The following is a 24,018-nucleotide window of genomic DNA, read 5'->3' as shown; positions in this document are numbered from 1 at the left end:
TCCCGGTAGTGAACTTAGATGATTTAATAATAACGGGAGATACTTTTCGATAATTCTCCCTTATTTCAAAATGAAAAGTTCATGAGAGATTATATTCTCGTAATTATTTTTAGTGACGCAATTAATTTTTAAACAATAGTCATCAATTAATAACATTGAAATATATTGTAGCCTTATAAATGGCCAACATAAGTTATTGTAAAATATATATTATGATCAATTTTATCCAAGGTTGTTTGTATATGAACTAATTAATATGTTTTGTAAAATTGTACCATGAAGTTTATTGTTACAATTTAAAATGATTTTGAATGAGCAAGAAAAACGATTTAGGGTATTTTAAGTTTATAAAACCAAAGTTAAAATGCTAAATGCATAACAAATTTTTAGTAAACACATTGTGGCAATATTTGGAAGTGTCTTGGGACTTATTTATATTTTATTTTTTTGAAAATGTTATGGGAAAACAATTTGAGAATGAAATGCTTACTTGTATTTTGGAAAATGATGAAAATTGCGGTCGCATTCAATTTATGTCTTAGAAAAAAAAAATCAATAATGAAGTGAGGTATATTATTATTATATTTTTTTTTTGTCTTTTAATAAGACATTATTTCATTATAACAATCAATTGTTAACAGAAATTTTAAATGTGATAAAATGTGAGGGAAGAGACGAAGAACTCGAATTTTGAAAAATAAAAGACCTGGCCTCTTCGAATAAAGAGTGAGGGAATTTTAGATATGAATGTTCATTTTATTTAGTTACTTAGTAAAAACTAAAAACTATATTTATCACTAATATTGTCAACTACGCATTACAACTATATCCATCGATATTATTTGATACACACGTACACCAAACGCGCCTCTAATCTTGCCTAGTACACGTGTCATGTACACTGTGAGTCTTGTCCAACACGAAACAAGTCTTGCGTAACACGATAAATATCAATATCTCGTAACAAGTTACGATCGTCAATCTTGTCTAATTTGCAAATCAAAGATACCATAAACCTTGTTTATAATGGAAGATTATCAATCTTATCTAACACGAGAAATAGGAAATTTTAAATTAATTTTTTTAATATGAATATATATGGTAGATTGGTATCTGATTAATTGTGCCCAAAGCCACAACTATATATCCAATAAAACACGTGACATTTATAATAAGTAATAACTGCATGGAAGTTATGAAATACATAATGCAAATATTTCCAATAAAATAAGACTTAATAAATGTAAATAAATAAAATAAAAATGTACCTTTCTCTACAAGAAATTAAAAAAAAAAAAAAAAAAAAATGGAGCCTCCTAATTTCACGAATCTGTGTATAAATACCCCTTCTCTTCCACACATTTTCACCACCACAACATTTTTCACTATATCACCATGGAAACTGTTCTCAGCGCCATAGATTCATCATCGAAGCCGAGCAACGGCAACCTCGGCTGCCCCGCCGGTAGCCGCGCCGTATCCACCGTCCACGACTCCAGCCACGTCCCCTCCTCCGCCGCCCCCGAGGCAACCCTAGGGCGCCACGTGGCGAGGCGCCTGGTTCAGATCGGGGTTTCCGACGTATTCACAGTCCCCGGCGACTTCAACCTCACACTCCTCGACCACCTCATCGCCGAGCCGGGGCTCAACAACGTCGGCTGCTGCAACGAGCTCAACGCCGGGTACGCCGCCGACGGCTACGCGCGCGCGAGGGGCGTCGGCGCGTGCGTGGTCACCTTCACCGTCGGCGGTCTGAGCCTCCTCAACGCCGTCGCCGGAGCTTACAGCGAGAATCTTCCGGTGATCTGCATCGTCGGTGGTCCCAACACCAACGACTACGGCACCAATCGGATCCTCCATCACACGATCGGGTTGCCCGATTTCAGCCAGGAGCTTGAATGTTTCCGTACAGTCACATGTTATCAGGTACATATATATATATATATATATATATATATATATATATATATATATATATATATATATATATATATATATATATATATATATATATATATATATGCACCAACGTTATGCATGACTAAATTAGTATATATGATTGATTCAGTAATCCCCATTTCCAGATTTGACCTAATTTATGATCCTTTTTCATAAATAAAAAAATTAAAAATTGGATCTTTATTATGCATATACATATACAGACAGTCAGAACTAACAAAATTCTATTAATTTAGTGAAATATTAAATTATCGAACTAATAATTTAGTATTTTTTTTATCAAGTAAGAAATTATTATTTAAGTAAGGTTATTAATTTATCGATGATCTGTGTATATATAGTTGATGTTGATGTTGATGTTGATTATTTGAATTAAATTCACAAATTTCAGGCGATTGTGAATAACTTGGAAGATGCACATGAACAAATAGATATAGCAATCTCCACAGCTCTAAAGGAGAGCAAACCAGTCTACATAAGCATAAGCTGCAATCTACCTGGAATCCCCCATCCAACTTTCTCTAGAGAGCCCATCCCTTTCGCTCTCTCTCCGAGGTATCGATTTTTTCGTATCTCATTATATATAGTTTTCGAAATGTTGGAGAATACTTAACGAATGTGCCAACGCAGGCTGAGCAACAAGCTCGGGTTGGAGGCGGCGGTGGAAGCGGCCGCCGCCTTCCTAAACAAGGCGGTGAAGCCGGTCATGATCGGCGGGCCCAAGCTCCGCTCCGCGAAGGCGGGGCCCGCCTTCGTCGAGCTGGCGGACGCCTCGGGGTACGCGGTGGGGGTGATGCCTTCCGCCAAGGGTCAGGTTCCCGAGCACCACCCCCACTTCGTGGGCACCTACTGGGGGGCCGTGGGGACCCCCTTCTGCGGCGAGATAGTCGAGTCTGCGGACGCGTACCTGTTCGCGGGCCCCATCTTCAACGACTACAGCTCGGTCGGGTACTCCCTCCTCCTCAAGAAGGAGAAGGCGGTCATAGTCCAGCCCGACCGAGTTGTGGTCGGAAACGGGCCCGCGTTCGGGTGCGTCCTGATGAAGGACTTCTTGAGCGAGCTGGCGAAGAAGTTGAAACGAAACGAAACCGCTTACGAGAATTACAAGAGGATTTACGTGCCTGAGGGTGTGCCGGTGAAAAGTGCTCCTAAGGAGCCTTTGAGAGTTAATGTGCTGTTCCAGCATATACAGAAGATGCTCAACGAGAAAACTGCGGTTATCGCCGAAACTGGGGATTCTTGGTTCAATTGTCAGAAGCTGAAATTGCCTGAGGGTTGTGGGTAAGTTTTGAATTTTAATTATTTTATTTTTATTTAAATTTTTGAAAAAATAAAAAAAATCAAGATAAACAAAAGTTGGTGTTGTTGCAGATATGAATTTCAGATGCAGTATGGATCAATTGGATGGTCAGTTGGTGCTACACTTGGCTACGCGCAGTCGGTGCCCGATAAACGAGTTATCGCTTGTATCGGGGATGGGAGTTTTCAGGTAAATTATATTCTACAAACACTTTTATATATATTTATGATTGACAAAATTGTTTTTGTATGTTTAACTAATTTAACTTATTTTTGTGTTTTTTTAAGGTTACGGCACAAGATGTGTCGACGATGATCCGATGCGGGCAAAAGACGATAATTTTCTTGATAAACAACGGTGGATACACTATCGAAGTCGAAATTCACGACGGACCTTACAATGTGATCAAGAACTGGAACTACACCGGAGTTGTCGACGCCATTTGTAACGGTGAAGGCAATTGTTGGACTAGTAAGGTATAAATTCCTTAATTATATCAATTACATAAAAAAAAAAAAACCATATTCAACATATGTCGAAAAAACTCGATAAAAAAAATTGAGAAATGTTGCAGGTGTATTGTGAGGAAGAGCTTATTGCAGCAATTGAAACAGCAAGTGGGGAGAAGAAGGATAGCTTGTGCTTTATAGAAGTGATTGTTCATAAGGATGATACTAGCAAAGAGCTTCTTGAGTGGGGATCTAGGGTTTCTTCTGCTAATAGTCGTCCACCAAATCCACAATGATCAGGAGATTAAGTTAATTAATTTGTTTAATTAATAGCATAATTTTTTTAATATTAGTTTTAATTTCTTTATTAATTATGATTATGTTATGGGATGGGATGGCATGTTGGTGAAATTAATTAAAGGCTTGCATGGTTGACTTCTCAATTTCTTTTATGCTGTTTGTTTCTTCGTATCATAATGGAATAATAAAATTTTTTGGCTTAAAAAAAATATAGATTTCTCCATTTTTGGTGATTGAGATAGTCAATTTAATTATTTGCATCTATATTTGTTCTTTGCTTCGTACATGATTATTGAATTATTTTATAAATTGATACAATAGAACTTGATAAATTAATAACCTCACTTAAATAATAGTTTTTTTTATTCCCGATTCGGTTAAAATCTACTAAATTATTAGTTCGATAATTTTAATATTTCGCTAAATGAATAGAATTTTGCTAGTTCCTAATATATTAATTTATAGAGGTTTAATTGTGTTTAGATGATGCAAATATGATATATAATTAAAAAATCATATATTAAAAAAATGTGGTTTATTCTCAAATTATTACATATATATATTTAGATGGGGTGAAATAGAGTTTATTACAACCTAAATTGGCTCAAAACTCAATCCATGAAGATCTTCTATTTTTTTTCAAGCTATGTTTATTAGGCATCACTTACCGAAAATCTAAAACATTATCAGAACGTTTAACAAAATAAAATGAACCGATCGTAATTTAAATGACTTAGCAATAACGAGACAATCTTCCGTATCAAATGTCGATGGTATATAATGCTTCTCACCGAGTAAGAGCTTCAATAACTTGTAAGCAATCGCTGTCGAGAATAATGGAAGACGAACCTCTCATTCGAGCCTTAGTCGAAGCTTGGGTGATGTGGACTTGCGATTTAAATGAAACTTGAGGGGGTGTTTATGGATTTGTAAGGAGGCCTTTTTGTAATAAAAAAAGATTGGATGGGCTGATATGTACTGGAACTCGGTGTTGAGGACCGAAGTCAAATAGACTATAATCAAAGGACCAAAACTTAATTACCTAATTTTTTGGGTAAGAAAATTGAATACTAATAGAAATTAAAATTAGTCAACAAGTAGTAAAACACCTCCATCCCAAATTAAGAGTCAACGCCGCCGAAACGCCACCAGGAGTGTTGACTAATTCCGGCAAAGCTCCACCACCGGAAACATGCCGGGTCCGGGCCCGCACATGATCTACGCACTCGGGTCGGGCCAGGCCCTGATGCACGCATCCAACGGCCGGTTCGGCCCGCACCACTGCGTCACATACGGAATCAACGCCTTTTTCGGGCCGGACATCGGGTCGTTCTCCGAGTGGCTGACGTCATCACTGGGTTTGGGTCGGGTATTCGGATCCTCCGTCGAGTCCTGGATCCACGACCCGTTTTACTACCCTCTGATTCTGGGCTTCCCTTTATCGCTGCTCTACAGCTGGGTTTCCCGATTTCTCCTCCACAAAGGCGTCCTCGATTCGTTTTCTGGGGTCAGTATTGTAATTATTTGAAAATCTGATTTTTTTTTTACTTAATTGGTTTCTGCTGAATTTAGTTTCAATTTCTGAATTTTTATTTTTTAATAAATATTATTGATCTGATTGAGCCCAGTATTTGTTGGATTGTGCAGTACCACATAACACAAGCATCTATGTTTAACTAGTTCCAATCGAAACTTTAGTTCGTGTAAATTCTAAAGTTATTAATCGGCAAGCGGTGTAGTGTCGATTTACGGATTAAAATCGCTAGTCGGGCGGAAAAAAAAGATCAATTAAGTGTTGCATTACTCTACTTGACATTGTTTTCGGATCACTCTGTTTCAATAGTAAAAGAAATAAAGAATAGATTCAATTAATACTCAAGGCATAAAAGAATCGAGCTTGGACTTTTCGCTAACAACACGAACATATATTTGTATTCTATTTTGTAATATCAATTATCTGCCTTCTTGTTAGTGATCGATAATTCGTTACAGTAATGGACAGGTGGCGTTCATTTAGGTAGTAATTCTCAGTTGATAATGTTCTTAGGCCTCGTTTGGTTGGGTAGATTAGCCATTGTTAACTGAATAACTCGACTTTATTTGATGTTTGGTATCCCCAATAACTTACCGGGTCGACCCATAAATATTATGTTATCATGACTTATCTTACCTTTTAGAGGGTTTTTTTGTTGGATGTCCAAATTGGGTTTTATTAGATTATTTAATCTTATGTTGGTAACCAAACGAGGCCTTAGTTGATTCATGTAAGAGTGTTTCTGGTTCAGGTACCCTTGACTGTGAGACAGTGCTTCTTGTTGGTCTTCGCGGGATCTTTATCGCACTTTTTCTTGGACCATTTATTTGAGGTATTTATTTATGCAGTATTGCTTCGTTTTTTTTTTCTTCTCTTAAACAAAGTTAATAAGTATCTCGATTTTATCAATTAGACTATTTTAGTGATTATTTTATTACAGGAAAACGGACATTCTACGATGTACACTTGGATATTAAGCACTGGTTGGTGGAAAACTCGAGCCCCAATCAATCCCGACGCTGTCGTTGTTATCGGACTTTTGTGTTCAACTTTAATCGGAGGCTTTATTTACATATACAGGTTCCTTTTTTTTTGTTTTGTTTTTTTTTTTTTTTTTTTTGTTTTTTCGATCAATGAATTTTGCCAGCATAAACTCAAGATTTTGCATTCTTGCAGAGTGAAGCTTTTGAAGAGTGCGAGGAAGCAGAATCGCAACAGATCGTTAGTATTGATTTTGGTAGTTGCGATTGTGTACTGCGTGTGGTGTGGGACCCAGATTTATTTGGTCAGTCCACGTCGCCCGGCGGTGGGTGAAGAGGCCGATCTTGGTGTGCTCGTTTTTCTTGGTGTTTTCTTTTTCTTACCTCTTTGGTTATGCATTTTATCGATGAATAGTACAAGGGATGTTATCGATTATGCAGATCAAGTTCCACTTTAGAAATAAAAAAAATGTGAATTTTGTAGTTATTAACTGTAAGCTCTCTCTCTCTCTCTCTCTCTCTCTCTCTCTCTCTCTCTCTCTCTCTCTCTCACACACACACACACACACACACACACACACACACACGCGCTCACACGAGGAAAAAAATTCGGATACTTTTTGAGTTTTGGACTATGTACAAAGAAAGTACGACTGGCCGCGATAAAATTATGCAGTTTTGTGATGACTCAATTGTATAATGGAACTCTTTATTTTTTCATTGCTAATTAATTTCCAAATATTTGACAAAATTTGATTGTATTTGAGCTTATTCCATGTTAATTAATATACATTTTGGGTTTTTATTGTGCTATTAAATAAGCAATAGCTAGTTGAATGATGTAACTGTTTGCAGGAGCAGGTTTTCGGTGATCTTCTAAGAATTTGAGCTGAGCTGTGGGAGATGATGAGGTATATATATATATATATATATATATATATATATATATATATATATATATATATATATATATATATATATATATATATATATATATATATATATATATATATATATATATATATATATATATATATATATCTTTCTTCTTCGTATTTTTGCCCAACGGGCCTGAAAATTTGGGTCGAGAATTAAATTAAGCTATTCGAAATCGATCATTAAGAGCTCATATGAAGTTGATAACATTCAAATTACGCTTGAACGTATATTTTTCTTCAATTAAATATTAGGTTCAATTCAAGTTCTACTCGATTATAATGAAAATTAAGAAAAATATGTAAAAGTATAAGACTGTTCGAGCTCGATTCTCAACAAAGAAAAAGAGAAAGAAAGAAAGAAAAAACACAAAATTCAGACATTTGTTATTAAAAAATATAGGTATAGCTCCTTCAAAACTATTAAAAGGGAGTTATTTAAAAAATATTTAAAAGAACCATACATTCGGTCTTAATTTAATGTTTCGAAATACGAATTATTTCAATATATATTCAAACCTAAATATTAAACGGTACAATACAAGTACCAACTGTGCCGTATCGAAAGTAACAGCGCGCGTGCATTGGCATACGGAAAACGCCTGGTACGAGTGTACGACAACATACCGAACCACACGAGATTTTAAGATTAACAGCATTGTTGACAGGTACATCACACCCTACTCGCTATCTTTAGATATTCATTTTTTTTTTTCACGCCTCTATTTTGGAAACGAAATTAGAAATTATTTGCTATATAATATATATTTTTCCCTTTTCCCCTAATTAATTATCATATTAGAAAGACAATAAAAATTATCTGGCACATCATAATATAGTTTCTATATATTGTCACATTGATGTTATTTTTGTTTAAAATTTTACCTAACAATTTATTTAAAATGTAACATTGATACATGGATTAGGTAAACAATGGTTATTGCATCTCATCATTGTAATGTGTATGCTTCAACTAATTACAACCTTTTTTTTTTAAAAAAAATAATACATGAGAAAAATTGCAGGTTACTATCAATCTTTTATCGAGGACCATTTAACAAATAAAAAATGTATTTAAATATATTAATGTATTTTAACGTTTAAAATACCTTCATTTCTTTATATATTTTTATAACAAAAGTACTATTATATTTTGATGGGTAATTACTAAAAATTAAATGTTTGATGGATAAATGTTAAAAAGAGCTTATGTGATCTTTAAGAGCTTAAGCTCTTCCAAACTGTTCGGTATTTTTTTAAAAAGATCTTAATTTAAAATAATAAAATAAACTGTTGGAAATAAGATCTTTTAAAAAAATTACATTTACCCCACCTTTTTATTTAAAATCTTATAATGAGTAAAAGTAATAGATAAACTTTGTATCCAATTCTAAAAATAAGATGTAACAGTTTATCAATCCTTAAAACATCTTATCGTACGGAAGAGCTTATCAGCTGTTTAAAATAAGTTTAGCCAAACGGGCACCGAAAATAATATGTATTTGATTATCCACGCTAATTCACGCTCATTATCGTCTGTATGCCAAGCTGTATTTAAGTGGCATGTCGGACTCCGACATGTTTGATCGTCGTATTATTTAGTTAATTATAACTTATAAGTTATAACAAAAAGTATATATATTTTGAGTAATACATACAATTTACGTTTTATGTTGTTCTCAAATATAATGTACTGATTTAATTTTAAGAAATTGCTATTATATATTAAGACAAAGCTAGCTAGCTAGTCCATGCTTTAAATTAGACTGTTATTAGAGAAAAAAGAGTGAGGAAGTGAAAATGGCAGCTCGCAGAATTTCTTCCTTGTTCTCTCGTTCTCTCTCTCTTCATACTGCTCCTGCTTCTCTTGGTAATCTCTCTCTCTCTCTCTCTCTCTCTCTCTCTCTCTCTCTCTCTCTCTCTCTCTCTCTCTCTCTCTCTCTCTCTCTCTCTCTCTGTGTGTGTGTGCGCGCGTGCGTGTGTGTGTAGTTGTATGTGTGAATATAATTCTGTGTGTGTATTTGCATGTGTGAATATAGTGTTCTTTGTGTGTGCACGTGAATCTGTAAATATAGAAAACTGTGTAAATATGCATATTTGCTTGGGGTGGAAAGTTGGAATTCAAACTTTGAAATTCCGACGATTTCGATTCGAAGATTTCCAATTTTGGAACAATATTTTTCTTTCCAAATTCCAAAAGTTCCAATTTCCAATATTATCGATTCTATTTTTGAACATAACTGGAATACACATTAGATTCTAATCGATCCAATTATAATTTTCGAAAATTCCAATTTTTTTATTTTCTTCCCGAAATTACTTTTCTAAATGTTAATAATATTATATAAGTAACTAAAATAGTTGAAATTCCGAATTCCGCCAGTTCGGATTCATTTTTATTTTATTTTATTTTGGACAAGTTTTTTAATTCTAATTTCAGAAATTCCGATTTTCGGATTTTTTCAGGACAAAATTGGAATTAGCTTTTCGATTCCGAAAAAAAATGATTTTTTTCCCCCAAGTGCTAATTCTTTTCTGATCCATCCGATTTTCACCCCTGATATTTGCACTTATGTATCAATTGATCTTAATGTTTATATATATATATATATATATATATATACAGGCTTTGGAAGGGGAATGCAAAGATTTACTAGTAGTGCTGCAGTAATTGATGAACCAATAATCCCACCTCTTCTAATTAATTACACCAAGCTTCTCATCAATGGTCAATTTGTCGATTCAGCTTCTGGTAATTAATTAATCAATTCCCATATCTCTATATATGAATAAAAATATATTCAAAATTTAAATCCATAAATCTTGAATTTTTCATAAAAAAAAATAAAAATTCAGTGATCATATATATATATATATATATATATATATATATATATATATATATATATATATATATATATATATATATATATATATATAAATATTCTGGCAGGAAAAACATTTCCGACACTCGATCCTCGAACCGGAGAAGTAATTGCACATGTTGCTGAAGGAGATGCAGAAGATATTAATCGAGCTGTATCAGCTGCACGCAAGGCGTTCGACGAAGGGCCGTGGCCAAGAATGACTGCTTACGTAGGGAGTATATCTATTTTTCATTTCATGCATGTATTTATTTATTTTTGAATTTATTTATTAGTTTTTTTTATGCGGAATTGTTTTTAGGAAAGATCGCGCATAATGTTGCGTTTCGCTGATCTGGCGGAAAAGCACACGCAAGAGCTAGCTCAACTCGAGACATGGGACAATGGGAAGCCGTACGAGCAAGCTTTGACAGCCGAGCTTCCCTTGTTTGTGAGGCTGTTTCATTATTACGCCGGTAAAAAAAATTCAAATTACTCTAATATACATATATAAGTACAGTATAAATCAATAACCTCGTTTAAATAATATTTTCTTTTAATATTATTTCGATATATTAATATTTCGTTAAATTAATACAATTTGGCTCGTCCCTACTGTATTAATTTTTACAGAGGTTGAACTGTATATATGATTTAGCAATACTTAAAAAAAAATATATTCTTGAAATTTTCGTGATTAAGTTTTGGAGATTTATGATGCATGCAGGATGGGCGGATAAAATCCACGGCTTAACAGTGCCGGCAGACGGGCCCCACCACGTTCAAGTATTGCACGAACCGATCGGTGTTGCGGGCCAAATTATTCCATGGAACTTTCCGCTACTTATGCTCGCCTGGAAAGTGGGACCCGCTCTTGCGTGCGGCAACACTATTGTACTAAAATCGGCAGAGCAAACGCCGTTGACTGCTCTGTATGTAGCAAAACTCTTCCAAGAGGTACTACTTATTTAATTTTATTTTTATTTTTTCCTTTTGTTTGTCATTGTTTTAATAATTTGTTTTTTCAACAATTAGATAAAATTCAAGGGTGATGAATGCAATAAACCTCTATTTCCAGTCTATCTTAGTCTTGTTTTTTTTTGTTTTTTTTTAATTAATATTTTCTCGACCAGGCTGGCCTTCCGGACGGTGTTCTTAACGTTGTCTCAGGGTACGGTTCGACAGCTGGCGCCGCTCTCGCTAGTCACATGGATGTGGACAAGGTATCGAAGTTGTTTTGTTCGTTGTACACTTTTCTGTTAAGAAATTTGGTCAACCGTTGTCACAATGTAGTTTTTGATAATTATGATTACTAGAAGGGTCTTTTGGTAATTCGACCTTACTTCAGAGGGTTTTGGTAAATTACTATTTCCCAAAAAATTGAGCATTGCATAATATACAATTGATGTAATCAAATAGAGGGGTATAATTGTCATTCTACAGTTAGCTTTCACCGGATCGACCAATACCGGCAAAGTGGTGCTGGAATTGGCGGCACGGAGCAATTTAAAGCCGGTTACGCTTGAACTCGGCGGCAAATCTCCGTTTATCGTATGCGACGATGCTGATGTGGATCATGCTGTGGAGTTAGCACATTTTGCTCTCTTCTTTAATCAGGCAAGTTCATTAATTATTTTTTTGTACACCCTCACATGAAATTAATTTTTAGAATGAAATTTAATTATGTTAGAATATATAATATTGACTTCTATAGGGTCAATGCTGCTGTGCTGGTTCTCGTACGTATGTCCACGAACGTATATACGATGAATTCGTCGACAAGGCAAAGGCACGAGCTTTGAGTCGCACGGTGGGTGATCCATTCAAGAAGGGAATCGAGCAAGGCCCGCAGGTAAATTTCTATATTTGAAAAATTCAATAAATTTGAAATTTTCGAAAAATTACCAAAATTGGAAAATTGAATCGAAAGCACTCGTCACCACATAACTCGAAATTCTAAAATGGAAATATAATTTTCCGAGTTAAAAATTCTATAAAAAATATATTAAACCCTAATAATGACAAAGGGCTGAATCTCAGCAGTCGTCCAAACAGTCCTAAACACTAGTAGTTAAAAATAAAATAAATTAACAAAAACGAATCTTAGTATGACTCAATATTGTAAGAAAATAACTCAATTTACGGATTTTTTCTTTAAAAAAAATTCAAATCCTGTTACAAATTGGGGAAGAACACTCTTTTTCGAAATCGTGACTTAATTTGATGTTCGTTTCAGATTGATTTGAAGCAATTCGAGAAGGTTCTTCGATACATAAAATCGGGTATCGATAGTGACGCTACGTTGGAATGTGGAGGTGATAGATTTGGTTCTAAAGGTTACTTTGTTCAGCCAACTGTTTTTTCAAATGTTAAGGTAATTTTTATTCCATTATTGCCATTTTTTGTTCAGACAACATATAGAGCAGTTAATACAAGAATGTGATATAATTAATTAATTAATTAATTAAATATTTTTGTTGAATAATAATAAATAGGATGATATGTTGATAGCCCAGGATGAGATATTCGGCCCTGTTCAGTCCATCTTGAAATTCAAGTAAGATTTTCTTTTACAATCTAAGCCAAAAATTTCTTGCTACAAATTATTAATGTAAGGTCTTGAAATTTTATTTACTGAAAAAAATATTGAAAATTTTATTTATTAAAAAAAAAATTGTTTTTCCGATGTTTCCAAAAATCATAAGGCTAATTCTGATCCGATGTGTTCGATTTCGCTCCTTTTATTCGAGCCACTAACTAATTATTTACGCGACATTTTTTTTAACTAATTATTTACGCGATATTATTGCAATTAACAAGGGACGTTGACGAAGTGATTAAGAGGGCAAATGCAACGCGATACGGACTAGCAGCCGGTGTATTCACAGCAAACATCGACAAGGCCAACACAATTTCGAGAGGATTGAAAGCCGGCACCGTGTGGATCAACTGCTACGACATTTTCGATGCCGCAATTCCTTTTGGAGGGTACAAAATGAGCGGCATTGGGCGAGAGAAGGGAGTTTATAGCCTCAATAACTATTTGCAGGTCAAATCCGTCATTTCTTCTCTAAAGAATCCGGCATGGTTGTAAACGTAAATAGGCGAAAAATTTACGCAGTAAAATAAAAGCATGGGATGTTTAGTGCAAATTTTCATTAATACATGGGGTTTTATGCAAATTAAATAAATGGACACGTGACTGGTTTTGAAGACTCTATACGTGATGAGATATACATGTAGTTTTATTCCATAAATTTACACATGCACAAACGCACGAGGTGTGTGCAAAAACGAGTAGTTGACAAAATGTCGTTTCAGTTTCTATATTACCGTTTCGACTTCAAACGAGATTATGACCATTTTCGAGTCTGAATTTGGCAAAACTCAAAATCGAAAAGTTTATAGTTTTTTTTAGTTATCTTTCTAATCCAACTTGAATCACTAAGATTATTGCCCTCAACTTTAACGTTTTGAGTATTCATGCAGAACTTTGTCTCTCGACATCCAAATCAGCTGATTTAAGTTGGATTAAAAAGCTAACTACATGGACTACAGTTCCCGTATTTGAATTTTACCAAAATCAGACTAGAAGTGAAATCACGTCCGAAGTTAAAACGGTATTAATAAAATTGAAACATCAGTTAACTATCCATTAAATTTTATACTTGGTGAAATTGACATGGTATAAATTTGAATAAACACCCTTGTTTTGAATATGTCATCACCACACATTAATAATAAAAGCACCATTAAAAAAAATTCAAAGTTTGGTCCTTACATTCTTTCATAGTAGATCAATTCAAACACTCAAAATGGTATTTCCTCTATTGTATTAGTGACACATATATAATTATTTTAATACTATATGATAAGATAAAAATATGTTCAAATGGTACACATCTTTGACCACCATTAATTACTTGGGACATACAACATATATTTTATGACTCTAATTAAATGTCCGATTTAATTATGAAGTAATTATAATAGTACACGCGTAATCACCTAATTATTTTCAAGTGATTATCATGGATATATTGTCTTGTTATTTTTGCTATATACACAAGCGCGTGATACTTGTGACGATGCTGTTCGTCCACGTGGATACATAAGGTATGAAATGATGTTGATATTTATTATTTGACAATATTTAGATTTCTATCCTATGATTTTGCACATGCCACTTAGTCTTTTTTCCTCGTATTAACAATAAAATTGTGGTTGTTCAAAAAAAAAAAAAAAAAAAAAAAAAAAAAAAAAAAGAATTGTGAAATTATTGCAACGTGTGTCGGCCTCAATTCAATTGGTAGGTTAGTTATGGGTGGTACTAGGTTGGTTAATCCTAGGTTTAAGGTAATAGATGGAGGGTGCAAATATAATCCGGTCTATGAGATGCTACATCCTCGTGTAACAGATTGTGTGATTTTGAATCGTAAATTTATAAAAATAACAACCCATGATGCAAAGCAAAACGGTATGAGATATTTTTACAATCCGATAACCATGATTACAAATATAACACCTTCTTGAGCTATTTTCAGCCCATTATTATACCCTTTTGGAGTTATGAGTAATAGAATCTTCAATATTTCATGAAATAATATTCGTTATGAATTTCCAAATCTACCCACAGAGAGATAAAAGTAATAATATAATCAAAGAGGGTAAATGTAACATTTTATCTTACCTCAGGGGTGTCCGTAATTTACCATAGCTGTTTGTTCAATAAAATATTAATTTAGATGATTTATGCATTCATTCCATTAGAGTTTATAACGGAATGCTAATTGTAATCTTAAATGACTCGAAGTCTTCTTGTCCGCATACATAGCTGCAGGTACAGATAATCAGGTTGCCACGTGTACACGGCGTCGGCCGAGAAAAAAAATCTTGCCCAACATTATCCAAACTGCCACAACCCAATTAGTTGTACGATATTAAGGCCTTGTTTGGGAAGAGGAGAATTGAAACTCAGAATTTCTCTAATTTTATTTATGAAATGATGAGTTAAATTAAGAAAAATAACCATAGTTAATTTGATCTGAACCATAAGTCTATTTATACATTTAATTAATTATTTTGATTTATTGACTTATGAGTCACTAAAAGTGTAGTCTCACAATATTTGAGATTGAGAATCCTTCTAAATATGTAATTTGCAGGGAGTTCAATTATTTGCAGTGTAAATAATTTAACTCAAATTTTAAGTATGTATATTGTCGGGACTGCCAAATTCTATTAGTTTAAAGATTTTTTTTAACATATTATCCTTTTGTTGGGTTCGAAAATAAATTATTATCTAAACGATGTTATTAATGTATTGAGTATTAATTTGTTGAGATTCGACTGTATATGACGAATAAATACATGATTGGCTTCAACATATTTGATTATTTGCTTAATTTCACTTTGCACCCTTGAAATGTACCATTTTGGCATTTTGCACCCCAAAAATAATTTATGACACTTTGCACCCCAAAAATAATTTATGACACTTTGCACCACAAAAATAGTTTATGGCACTTTGCACCCTCAAAACATGTTTAATCGTGCAAAGTGCACCCTAGTGTATTTTCTGGCCATTATTTTCCGTCGTCGACTTATTTTATGATCGTCAACATGGTCAATTTTGTGTATTCAATTGTTTTTTTTTCTTCGGGGTGCAAAATGCAAATGTAATTTCAAGCAAAAATGACTCTGTTGACAATCATAAAATCGGCCAACGATGGAAATTCAGGCTGGAAAATAAAGTATGGTACAATTTGAACGATTAAACATATTTTTAGGGTGTAAAGTGCCATAAATTATTTTTGCGGTGCAAAGTGCTAAAATGATACATTCCGAGGGTGCAAAGCGAAATTAAGCATTTGAATATTAGGGAATAGGGATTATTTTCCCACTCGTTGGTTTCACCACATTTAAGTACTTGCGCCGTACCAGCCAAACACGCCTTAAAGAAATTTCCAAAAAAAACCTGACACGATCCAAGAGAAAGCATCAGCACCCACCTCACTTCCCACACGTGTCCCCCAAACGTGTCCCTGTATCTTTCAAAGTCAAATCCAACGCGCACTTTCCCGCCACGTGTCCTCCGAAATATCCTCCCATATAGTATCATTTTTATATCAACCAACAGAATTCAAAATACAAGCAAATTATTTTCCTTTTCCCCTTAGCCCAACAAATGATTCAAACATTCGACCGGAACGATCGCCGGATTCTTGATTTTCCGGCGGTCCATCCCTGCGAGGGTATATCTCCGGCGACCCTTCTCGAATCCCTAATCAAAATTTCCCACACAATCACATCCAATTACCAATCAAAATCCTTCCCCACACAGAGAAAAAACGCCCGCGAAACAATCCGACAAATTTCGATCTTATCCCTATTTTTCGAGGAGATTAAGGAACGGATTCCGGAAATATCGGATTCAATCGCGCTCTGCTTGTCGGAGCTCCACATCACCTTCCAGAAGATCCGTTTCCTGTTGGAGGATTGCACCTGCGAAGGCGCGAAAGCCCTGATCCTGATGAAATCCCATTCGGTTTCGACCCATTTCCAAACCCTAACTCGGGTCATCGCAACCACACTGGATATTCTCCTCCCTCTGAACTCGATCGGAATCTCGCCGGAAATTACGGAGCTGGTGCAGATGCTGTCCACGCAAGCAAGGCGGCGGCCGGGGTTAATGGACACCGACCCGCGAGACGAAGCCGTGTTGAGGGGAGTGATTCTAGTCCTGAACCAGTTCGAGAACCGGTTCGAACCCGACCCGTTTACGGCCCGGAGAATCTTGGCACATTTAGGCATCAGAACGTGGTCGGAGTGTTGTAAGGAGACCCGGTTCTTGGACGAACGGATACGGGCCGAGCCCGACGAGAGAGAAGTTCCGTTGTTGCGCGGTTTGCTCGGGTTTCTTAGCTACTGCAGAGGAGTTTTATTCGATGACTGCGATTTTAACGATCATGATTCGGATGGGAGAAGTGATCGCGGTTTCGAAGCGATTAGTTTCTTGAGTTTTGAAGATTTTCGGTGCCCGATTTCGCTCGAGTTAATGACCGACCCGGTGACCGTGTCGACCGGGCAAACGTACGACCGTGTCTCGATTCAGAAATGGCTGAAACAGGGGAGTTTGCTCTGCCCTAAAACGGGGGAGAAGCTCGAAACCGCGGATTTAATCCCGAACACGAATCTTAAGAAGCTAATTCAACGATTCTGCACCGAGTACGGCGTCTCGATTGCGAAGTCGAGGAAGAAAAATCGGGATTTATCGAGCACAATTCTGCCCGGGAGTCCGGCGAATGCGGAAGCTATCAAATTCCTGTCGGAATATCTCGTTTTGAGCTTAGGTTACGGTACGGATCATCAGAAGAATAAAGCAGCCTACGAAATTCGATTGCTCGCGAAATCGAATATTTTTAACCGGGCCCGTTTGATCGAATCGGGCTCGGTGCCACCACTACTCGAAATGTGTAACAATCCGATGTTGCAAGAAAACGCGGTTTCTGCCTTGCTGAAGCTGTCGAAGCAGCCGAGCGGACAAACATCGATACTCGAAAACAGTGGATTGAATCCGATAATCGAAGTGCTTAAAAGCGGGGTTAGTCAAGAATCCCGACAAACTGCAGCTGCCGTTATATTTTACCTATCTTCGGTGCACAAATACCGTAGAATAATCGGCGAACACGACGGAATATTCCCTTCCTTGTTGGAGGTAGTGAAAAACGGGACGGCTTGCGGGAAGAAAAATTCGGTGGTCGCAATTTTCGCGCTACTTTTCCACCACAAGAATCGGACTAGGGCAATCGAAGCAGGTGCGGTGTCGACACTATTGAACCTTCTAGAAGCTTCTCCCGATAAACCCGAGCTGCAGACGGATGCTTTGGCGGTTCTATCCGCATTGGCCGATTCAGTTGACGGATCGGTCGAAATAGTACGCGCTTCCTCTTCGGATTTATCTTTGATCTTGAGATGCTTGCAAAATGTGGAAACGCGTGCCGGAAAAGAATATTCCGTTTCGATTCTTCATTCTTTGTGCCTCAATTGCGGGGACGATGTTCTCGACGTGCTATCGAAGGAAGCCTCGCTTATGTCGGTGCTGTATTCGCTTCTGACCGAAGGCACTTCGCACGCCGGTAGAAAAGCGCGGTCGCTTATTAAGATACTGCAGAAGTTTTGCGAGACGAGATTGTCCAGTATGATCGGGGAGGTCGGGCGCGAACAACGATTTGTCAATGTTCGGTGAATTTTGCGAAAAAAAACCCGTTAAAGATTCGATTTCGTGTTGTACGCGAATATTCGATTGTTTTGTTGTGTAGTGTATGTATAGATAGGTTGATTGATTTGTTGAGGTGGTTAGCTCGAATTTTTTTGAGAGCTAATTAGTACCTATGTAGAGATACAGATATGTGTATGTATCAAATTCTTTTGCTGTAATGAATATTGAATACAGTGTGAGATTATATATATGTTTGGAAAATTACCAAATAGAACTTTTGTGATAGTAATATTGATTTTTATTTATTTATTTTTATTTTTTATAATAAGATAAAAAGTTGTTGATTTAAAAAAAAATGTGGAATTTTGACAAGACATGAATTTCACTAGCATGTTTTGCAGATAGGCTTTTTATTACCAGAAAAAATGTTATGGATAATCAATACATATTGCTTTGTATTAGAAATGAGAAAAAAGATTATTCCAAATATTGAAGTAGATTAATGATTATATCAAATTTGTAAGTTTGAGAAACTGTATGTTAAGAGCTCGTTTGGCGGGGGAGATTAGATTAGTTAGTGTAAACTAACTAATTGAATTTTATTTGATGTTTGATATACCCAGTAACATACCAGATCGACCAGGAAATACTATGTTATCGTGGCTTATTTCAGTTATTAAAGAGTTTTTTATGGACCGATAATATATGAGACTATTTAATAAAACCCCCTCATTGGATTTTGACTTCTTGGTAAATTCATTTTTTATAATCAAAATATTTGACATAAATTTAATCAACCCAAAATACCTTGTATGCCCCACTAACTATTACAATAAATTAAAAAAAAAAAAATCTGTTCATAAATGCAGGTCTTCCCCTAATTAATAGCAACAAAAAATCCTCCCAAAAATTCTACCCCCAAATTACGCTCCAAATCTAGTCGAAAATTATCGTTTGTCCACCGTTTACACCAAGCCCACCCAACAATGGAGATTGTTGTTCTAAAGAAAGAAACGAATTAGAGACTAAAAATATTTTTTTAGAAAACCACAGTTATTCGTAATTGAGCACGGCAAGATGGTTCAAAAATCAGCTGCGGAAATTAATTAATTAATGTCCTGTGTTTGTTGATTTAAATCGATTAGTTGAAAATTGCAATTAATTTACATGATTGTTCTTCGTTTATTCTGTATGTGATTCTCGCCATTCCCAAATTAAATTATTCCAGGAAGGAGAAAATCAAAGACACATTAAAATCACTCTGTATAAACATGTGTATTAACATGAAAACCACTCAGTATAACAGCTATGTAAACATGAAAACCACTCTGTATAATTACAAATTCGCCTTAGACGAAACAGTGACGAGTGACTTTGGGCGCCACTCATGTTGGATAAGCGCACTTGCCTTTCAAAAGTTGTTCAATCGTGCCTTCACAGTGGTCAACGAGTCCAACGAATGCTGAGTTCCCACAGTTATGGTGTTCTCATTGCTCGAGAAGCTATCGGTAACCTCTGCACCAACTGCAGTATTTGTCACTGGAGTCACTGAGTCTGTGTGGTAGTACGATGCGCTCAAGCTATCACCCTTGTCATTCCTAAACCCAAAGAAAACAGTTCAAAAATCTATGGACCATAACAAGTCATGAGAGAGAGAAGTTAAGAACATGTTATTTAAGATATATATGGAAAATACATTATATATCTTTTAATATCAAAATTAAATATAAATTATTTTTTAGTTAGGAGTATAATGGTGATAATTAAGTGTTTTTAATTAATAAAAGTTTATTTGAATTTATCTTAAAAATATAGAATAAAATTGGGTTCATTATAATGACACTTGTGTAATGGGGGGCTTTTGTCTAATTTTTCCATAATATAATCGGGTTTCATTAGATTATTTGATTTTATCTTAGTTAGGTGGTGTTTGCAAATGCTTTTTGAAAGTGATTATGAGCTTTTTTTTGCTCATAATCTGTTTTCAGGTGTTTGCAAAATCAACTTTTGTTTTTGCTTCTCTTAAAATAATCTGCTTTAAGCTATTTTTTTTTTAAAAACACCCCTAACCCTGCTATTTCTATTTAAGTTTATTTTCCGAAATAATTGCAAACACCCCCAACTTTTAGAAATAAACACTTAAAACTGGCTTAACTCACAATCACTAACTTCTGCTTTTAAATAATCATTTGCAAACACCATCTTAATCTTATATCGTCAACCAAATGAGTCCTTAGAGAACTTTAATTAGGTCGAGATTTTCATTGATTGGTTTATTTTCCTAATCTATCTATGGTATGAAGACGGCGAAGAGTTTGAAATTGATTAAGGTATATATTTGCTTCATACATTGTTTATTGCATTTAGGGGGCTTGTTTTCCTGTTAGAATTTGTTCATTGCTCTGTAAATTCTTGTTTGGGGGTGTTTAAAGGTTCTCTACAAACAACGTTTTCGAGTTTTCGATTTTCGGAGATATATCCGCAAATGTTGCGTATCTTCAATAGATCGATTTTCGGAGATTATATGCCTTCGGCATTGTTTTAATTTTGTCCTTTTTCACATTTGTATCGGAGGTCCCCCATTGTTTTATAGATTCGATGATAGCAATAACACTACTGTTAGAATCCGAGAGGATTCTATTTCGGTTTTTCATGACGTGTACGAAAAACGTGTATAAAAACTAGGGAAGTTTCCTTAGTTCTTTAAACTCTTATTTTGTCATTAATTTATTTAATTGCCTAAGAGTTTTATTAACAAGGAATTTCTTTGACTAAGACTTTCCTTGTTTACATAACTCTTCTTTTCCTTACGTAAAGATTATATCTAACCTAATGGGCTCTAATCTTGTAGGGCTCTACTAATTCAAGTAAGGAAGTATAAGAAGGGCAGCATCAACGTCGATATACGTTGTCCCTTTTATTCGAGAGAAAAACTTTTTCTGCTCTTACGTTGGTGCTCCTGAGTTGTGATCTTATTCGAGAAGAAAAACACAGCAAACGATTTGCTTCTTTCACGCGAAAAGAAGATCGGTTCTTCGGGAGAAGAACTCAGAAGATCTCGGGAGGAGGTCGATCCGCCGACTGAGGGACTCAGCGTTGAAGAAATTTCAACCGTGCGGAAAGGGACGTGCTGCAAAGTGAAGATTGACAATTCAGCGTAGGATACAAGAACGGCGTCGACAAAGAGGGAGTCTTTGCATTTTCGATTAAGTCCTATTACTGTATTCGTAAAACTAAAAATTAGTGAATTTCATTTGCAGGTCCCCGTGGATGTAGGGTACAATTGTATCCGAACCACTTTAAAATTTGTGTCTTTTTATTACTGTTCCATTAACTGTTGCAACTCTTCGTAAAACAGTAGAACAGTAGCTAAAACTGAATCTGGGATTTATCGGACACAAATTTATAATTAATTTGCACGAAATAATTCTAACAATTGGCATCAAGAGCCTGTCACTAAATATATCTAGTGAGATTTTGGGAACTGATTACTCTTATTTTGTGCAGATATGAATACTCAACGAGAAGGATCTTCAACTACTCGTCCACCTCTTCTAATCGGCTCCAACTACTCATACTGGAAATAAAAAATGAAGATGTTTATCAAATCCATAGATGAGAGAGCATGGCGCGCCATCATAACTGGTTGGACACCTCCCATGATCAAAGGAGAAGACAAAGAGGAAGTATTCAAACCAGAAGCAGATCGGAGTGATGGAGAAATACTACTCGCAAACTACAATTCGAGGGCCCTAAACGCAATATTTAGTGGTGTTGATGATAATCAATTTAAACTAATAGCGTCATGTGAATCTGCAAAGAGAGCTTGGGAAATTCTTCAAGTCACATACGAAGGAACGTCAACTGTAAGGACATCCAAGTTACAGATGTTGGCCACCAAATTCGAAAATTTGAAGATGGAGGAGAATGAGACAATCACTGACTTTCATGCTAAATTATCTGATATCTCCAATGAATCATACGCACTCGGTGAACCATACTCAGAAAGCAAATTAGTAAGAAAAGCGATGCGCTCATTACCTGAAAGATTCGCTTACCGAATTGCTGCCATTGAAGAAGTCAGAGACGTTGACACGCTCAAACTAGACGAACTCATGGGGAAACTTCTAGCACAAGAACTCAATCATGGTGAAAATCATCGTGAAAAATTTAGAGAAAAGAAGATAGCCTTTCAAGCAGAAACATCATATGCAACGCCCCAAAATTCGTCAACTCAAGAAGATGAGCAAACAGTTGAAGAATCCTTGGCACTACTATCGAAAATTTTTGGGAAATATCTCAAAAAGATCGGAAAAAGGGGAAATCTTCCAAGCACAGGGAAAACCGTGAATTTTCAAAATTCTAGGAGAAATTCAAATCAAGATAACTCAGAGGAGTCAAAACCAAGAAGAATACAATGCCGAGAATGCGAAGGCTTTGGTCACATTCAATCAGAATGCGCAAACACCCTGAAGAAAAAGAAGAAAATGTCACTTACTACTGTTTGGAGCGATGAAGAAGAATCTGATGATGACCAAGGAAACAACGATCAAGTCACTAACTTTGTAGCATTCAGCAGCAAAGTTCCTCTGGACAGCTCAGAATCAACTGTTGCTTCAACTGTTGCAACAGACTGTGAAACAGAATCCAGGTATGAAAATAAGTGTTCTGATTATGACAAAAATCTAAACGAAAATTCTTCTTTTGCAGAGGATCCGAACAGCAGCAGTGATGACGAAGAACCAACCTTGGATGAAGTAAAGGAGGTATATGAAAAAATGTACCAAAAATGGCTCGACGTCGTTAAGGTAAATAACTTCCTGGAAAAGGAGAAGTTTGTGCTTGTAGAGGAAAACAAGACACTAAAGGTAAGAATCTCTACTCTTGAGGAAAGGGTCATATCTAGTGATCAAGAGAAAAATAGTTTGCAGGCTAAACTTACTCAAACTCAAGAAGCAATTGCAAAATTGAACTTGGGTAGAGGTAACCTAGATGAAATCTTAAGCAACAACAAGCCAAACTATAATCGTCTAGGCATAGGAGGGAGTCAGCTACCCAAAGTTGATCTAAAGCGAAAGGAAGATCAAAACAGAAAAATCAACTTTGTTAAACAAGCTTCTGTCTCACAAACAGTTGCAACTGTTGAAGCAACGAAACACAATTCAAAGAAAAGGTTTATTCCCACTTGTTTTTTCTGTCAAAATCCAGGTCACATACGTCCTAGATGTTTCAAATATTTAAAACATGTGAAAAAGCTTGTGGCTCGTTCTCTTTACTCTGCTAGGGCTGATTATTTTCCTTCACCCCCTCAAAAACCCAAAAATAAAATTGATATTTCCAATAGACCTCAGCAAAAAATTTGGGTTGAAAAGTCCACGTTTAAATGCTTATCTGCGATTACTTCTTTAAAAGCAAGTACTACTAATGATTGGTATTTTGACAGTGGGTGTTCACGACATATGACCGGTGTTAAAGA

The 24,018-nt window shown here is 35.6% G+C and overlaps 4 protein-coding genes across 5 annotated transcripts; all 4 read left to right on the top strand.

Moving 5' to 3' along the window:
• Window positions 1–1,369: 1,369 nt before the first annotated feature.
• Window positions 1,370–4,151, top strand: LOC105952210 (pyruvate decarboxylase 2). The gene is made up of 6 exons (XM_012975740.2): window positions 1,370–1,926; window positions 2,351–2,514; window positions 2,590–3,240; window positions 3,331–3,448; window positions 3,547–3,735; window positions 3,834–4,151. Exons 1-6 carry the CDS (start codon window positions 1,396–1,398, stop codon window positions 4,002–4,004), a joined length of 1,824 nt encoding a protein of 607 aa, XP_012831194.2. The 5' UTR covers window positions 1,370–1,395; the 3' UTR covers window positions 4,005–4,151.
• A 943-nt stretch (window positions 4,152–5,094) lies between these two features.
• LOC105952165 (uncharacterized) lies at window positions 5,095–7,325 on the top strand. 2 transcript variants are annotated; one of them, XM_012975680.2, is made up of 5 exons: window positions 5,095–5,515; window positions 6,294–6,374; window positions 6,483–6,622; window positions 6,719–7,005; window positions 7,148–7,325. In XM_012975680.2, exons 1-4 carry the CDS (start codon window positions 5,201–5,203, stop codon window positions 6,978–6,980), a joined length of 798 nt encoding a protein of 265 aa, XP_012831134.1. In that variant the 5' UTR covers window positions 5,095–5,200; the 3' UTR covers window positions 6,981–7,005; window positions 7,148–7,325. The 2 variants fall into 2 exon arrangements, with proteins under 2 accessions (XP_012831134.1, XP_012831135.1); XM_012975681.2 differs by lacking the exon at window positions 7,148–7,325 and having other exon boundaries at window positions 5,096–5,515; window positions 6,719–7,119.
• A 1,239-nt stretch (window positions 7,326–8,564) lies between these two features.
• LOC105952211 (aldehyde dehydrogenase family 2 member B4, mitochondrial) lies at window positions 8,565–13,512 on the top strand. Its single transcript, XM_012975741.2, has 11 exons — window positions 8,565–9,327; window positions 10,084–10,209; window positions 10,411–10,553; window positions 10,644–10,797; window positions 11,049–11,278; window positions 11,455–11,544; window positions 11,765–11,938; window positions 12,036–12,173; window positions 12,558–12,695; window positions 12,817–12,878; window positions 13,142–13,512. Exons 1-11 carry the CDS (start codon window positions 9,258–9,260, stop codon window positions 13,413–13,415), a joined length of 1,599 nt encoding a protein of 532 aa, XP_012831195.2. The 5' UTR covers window positions 8,565–9,257; the 3' UTR covers window positions 13,416–13,512.
• Window positions 13,513–16,469: 2,957 nt separating this feature from the next.
• On the top strand, window positions 16,470–18,828 carry LOC105952166 (U-box domain-containing protein 19). Its single transcript, XM_012975682.2, has one exon. The coding sequence runs from the start codon at window positions 16,509–16,511 to the stop codon at window positions 18,567–18,569; it is 2,061 nt and encodes a 686-aa protein (XP_012831136.2). The 5' UTR covers window positions 16,470–16,508; the 3' UTR covers window positions 18,570–18,828.
• Window positions 18,829–24,018: the final 5,190 nt, after the last annotated feature.

Source organism: Erythranthe guttata, chromosome 9, assembly GCF_056151865.1.
Source record: "Erythranthe guttata isolate IM_541 chromosome 9, IM_541, whole genome shotgun sequence".
NCBI lineage: Eukaryota > Viridiplantae > Streptophyta > Magnoliopsida > Lamiales > Phrymaceae > Erythranthe > Erythranthe guttata.
The sequence above is the reverse complement of the archived record's forward strand: the minus strand, read 5'-3'. Positions and strand labels throughout refer to the sequence as shown.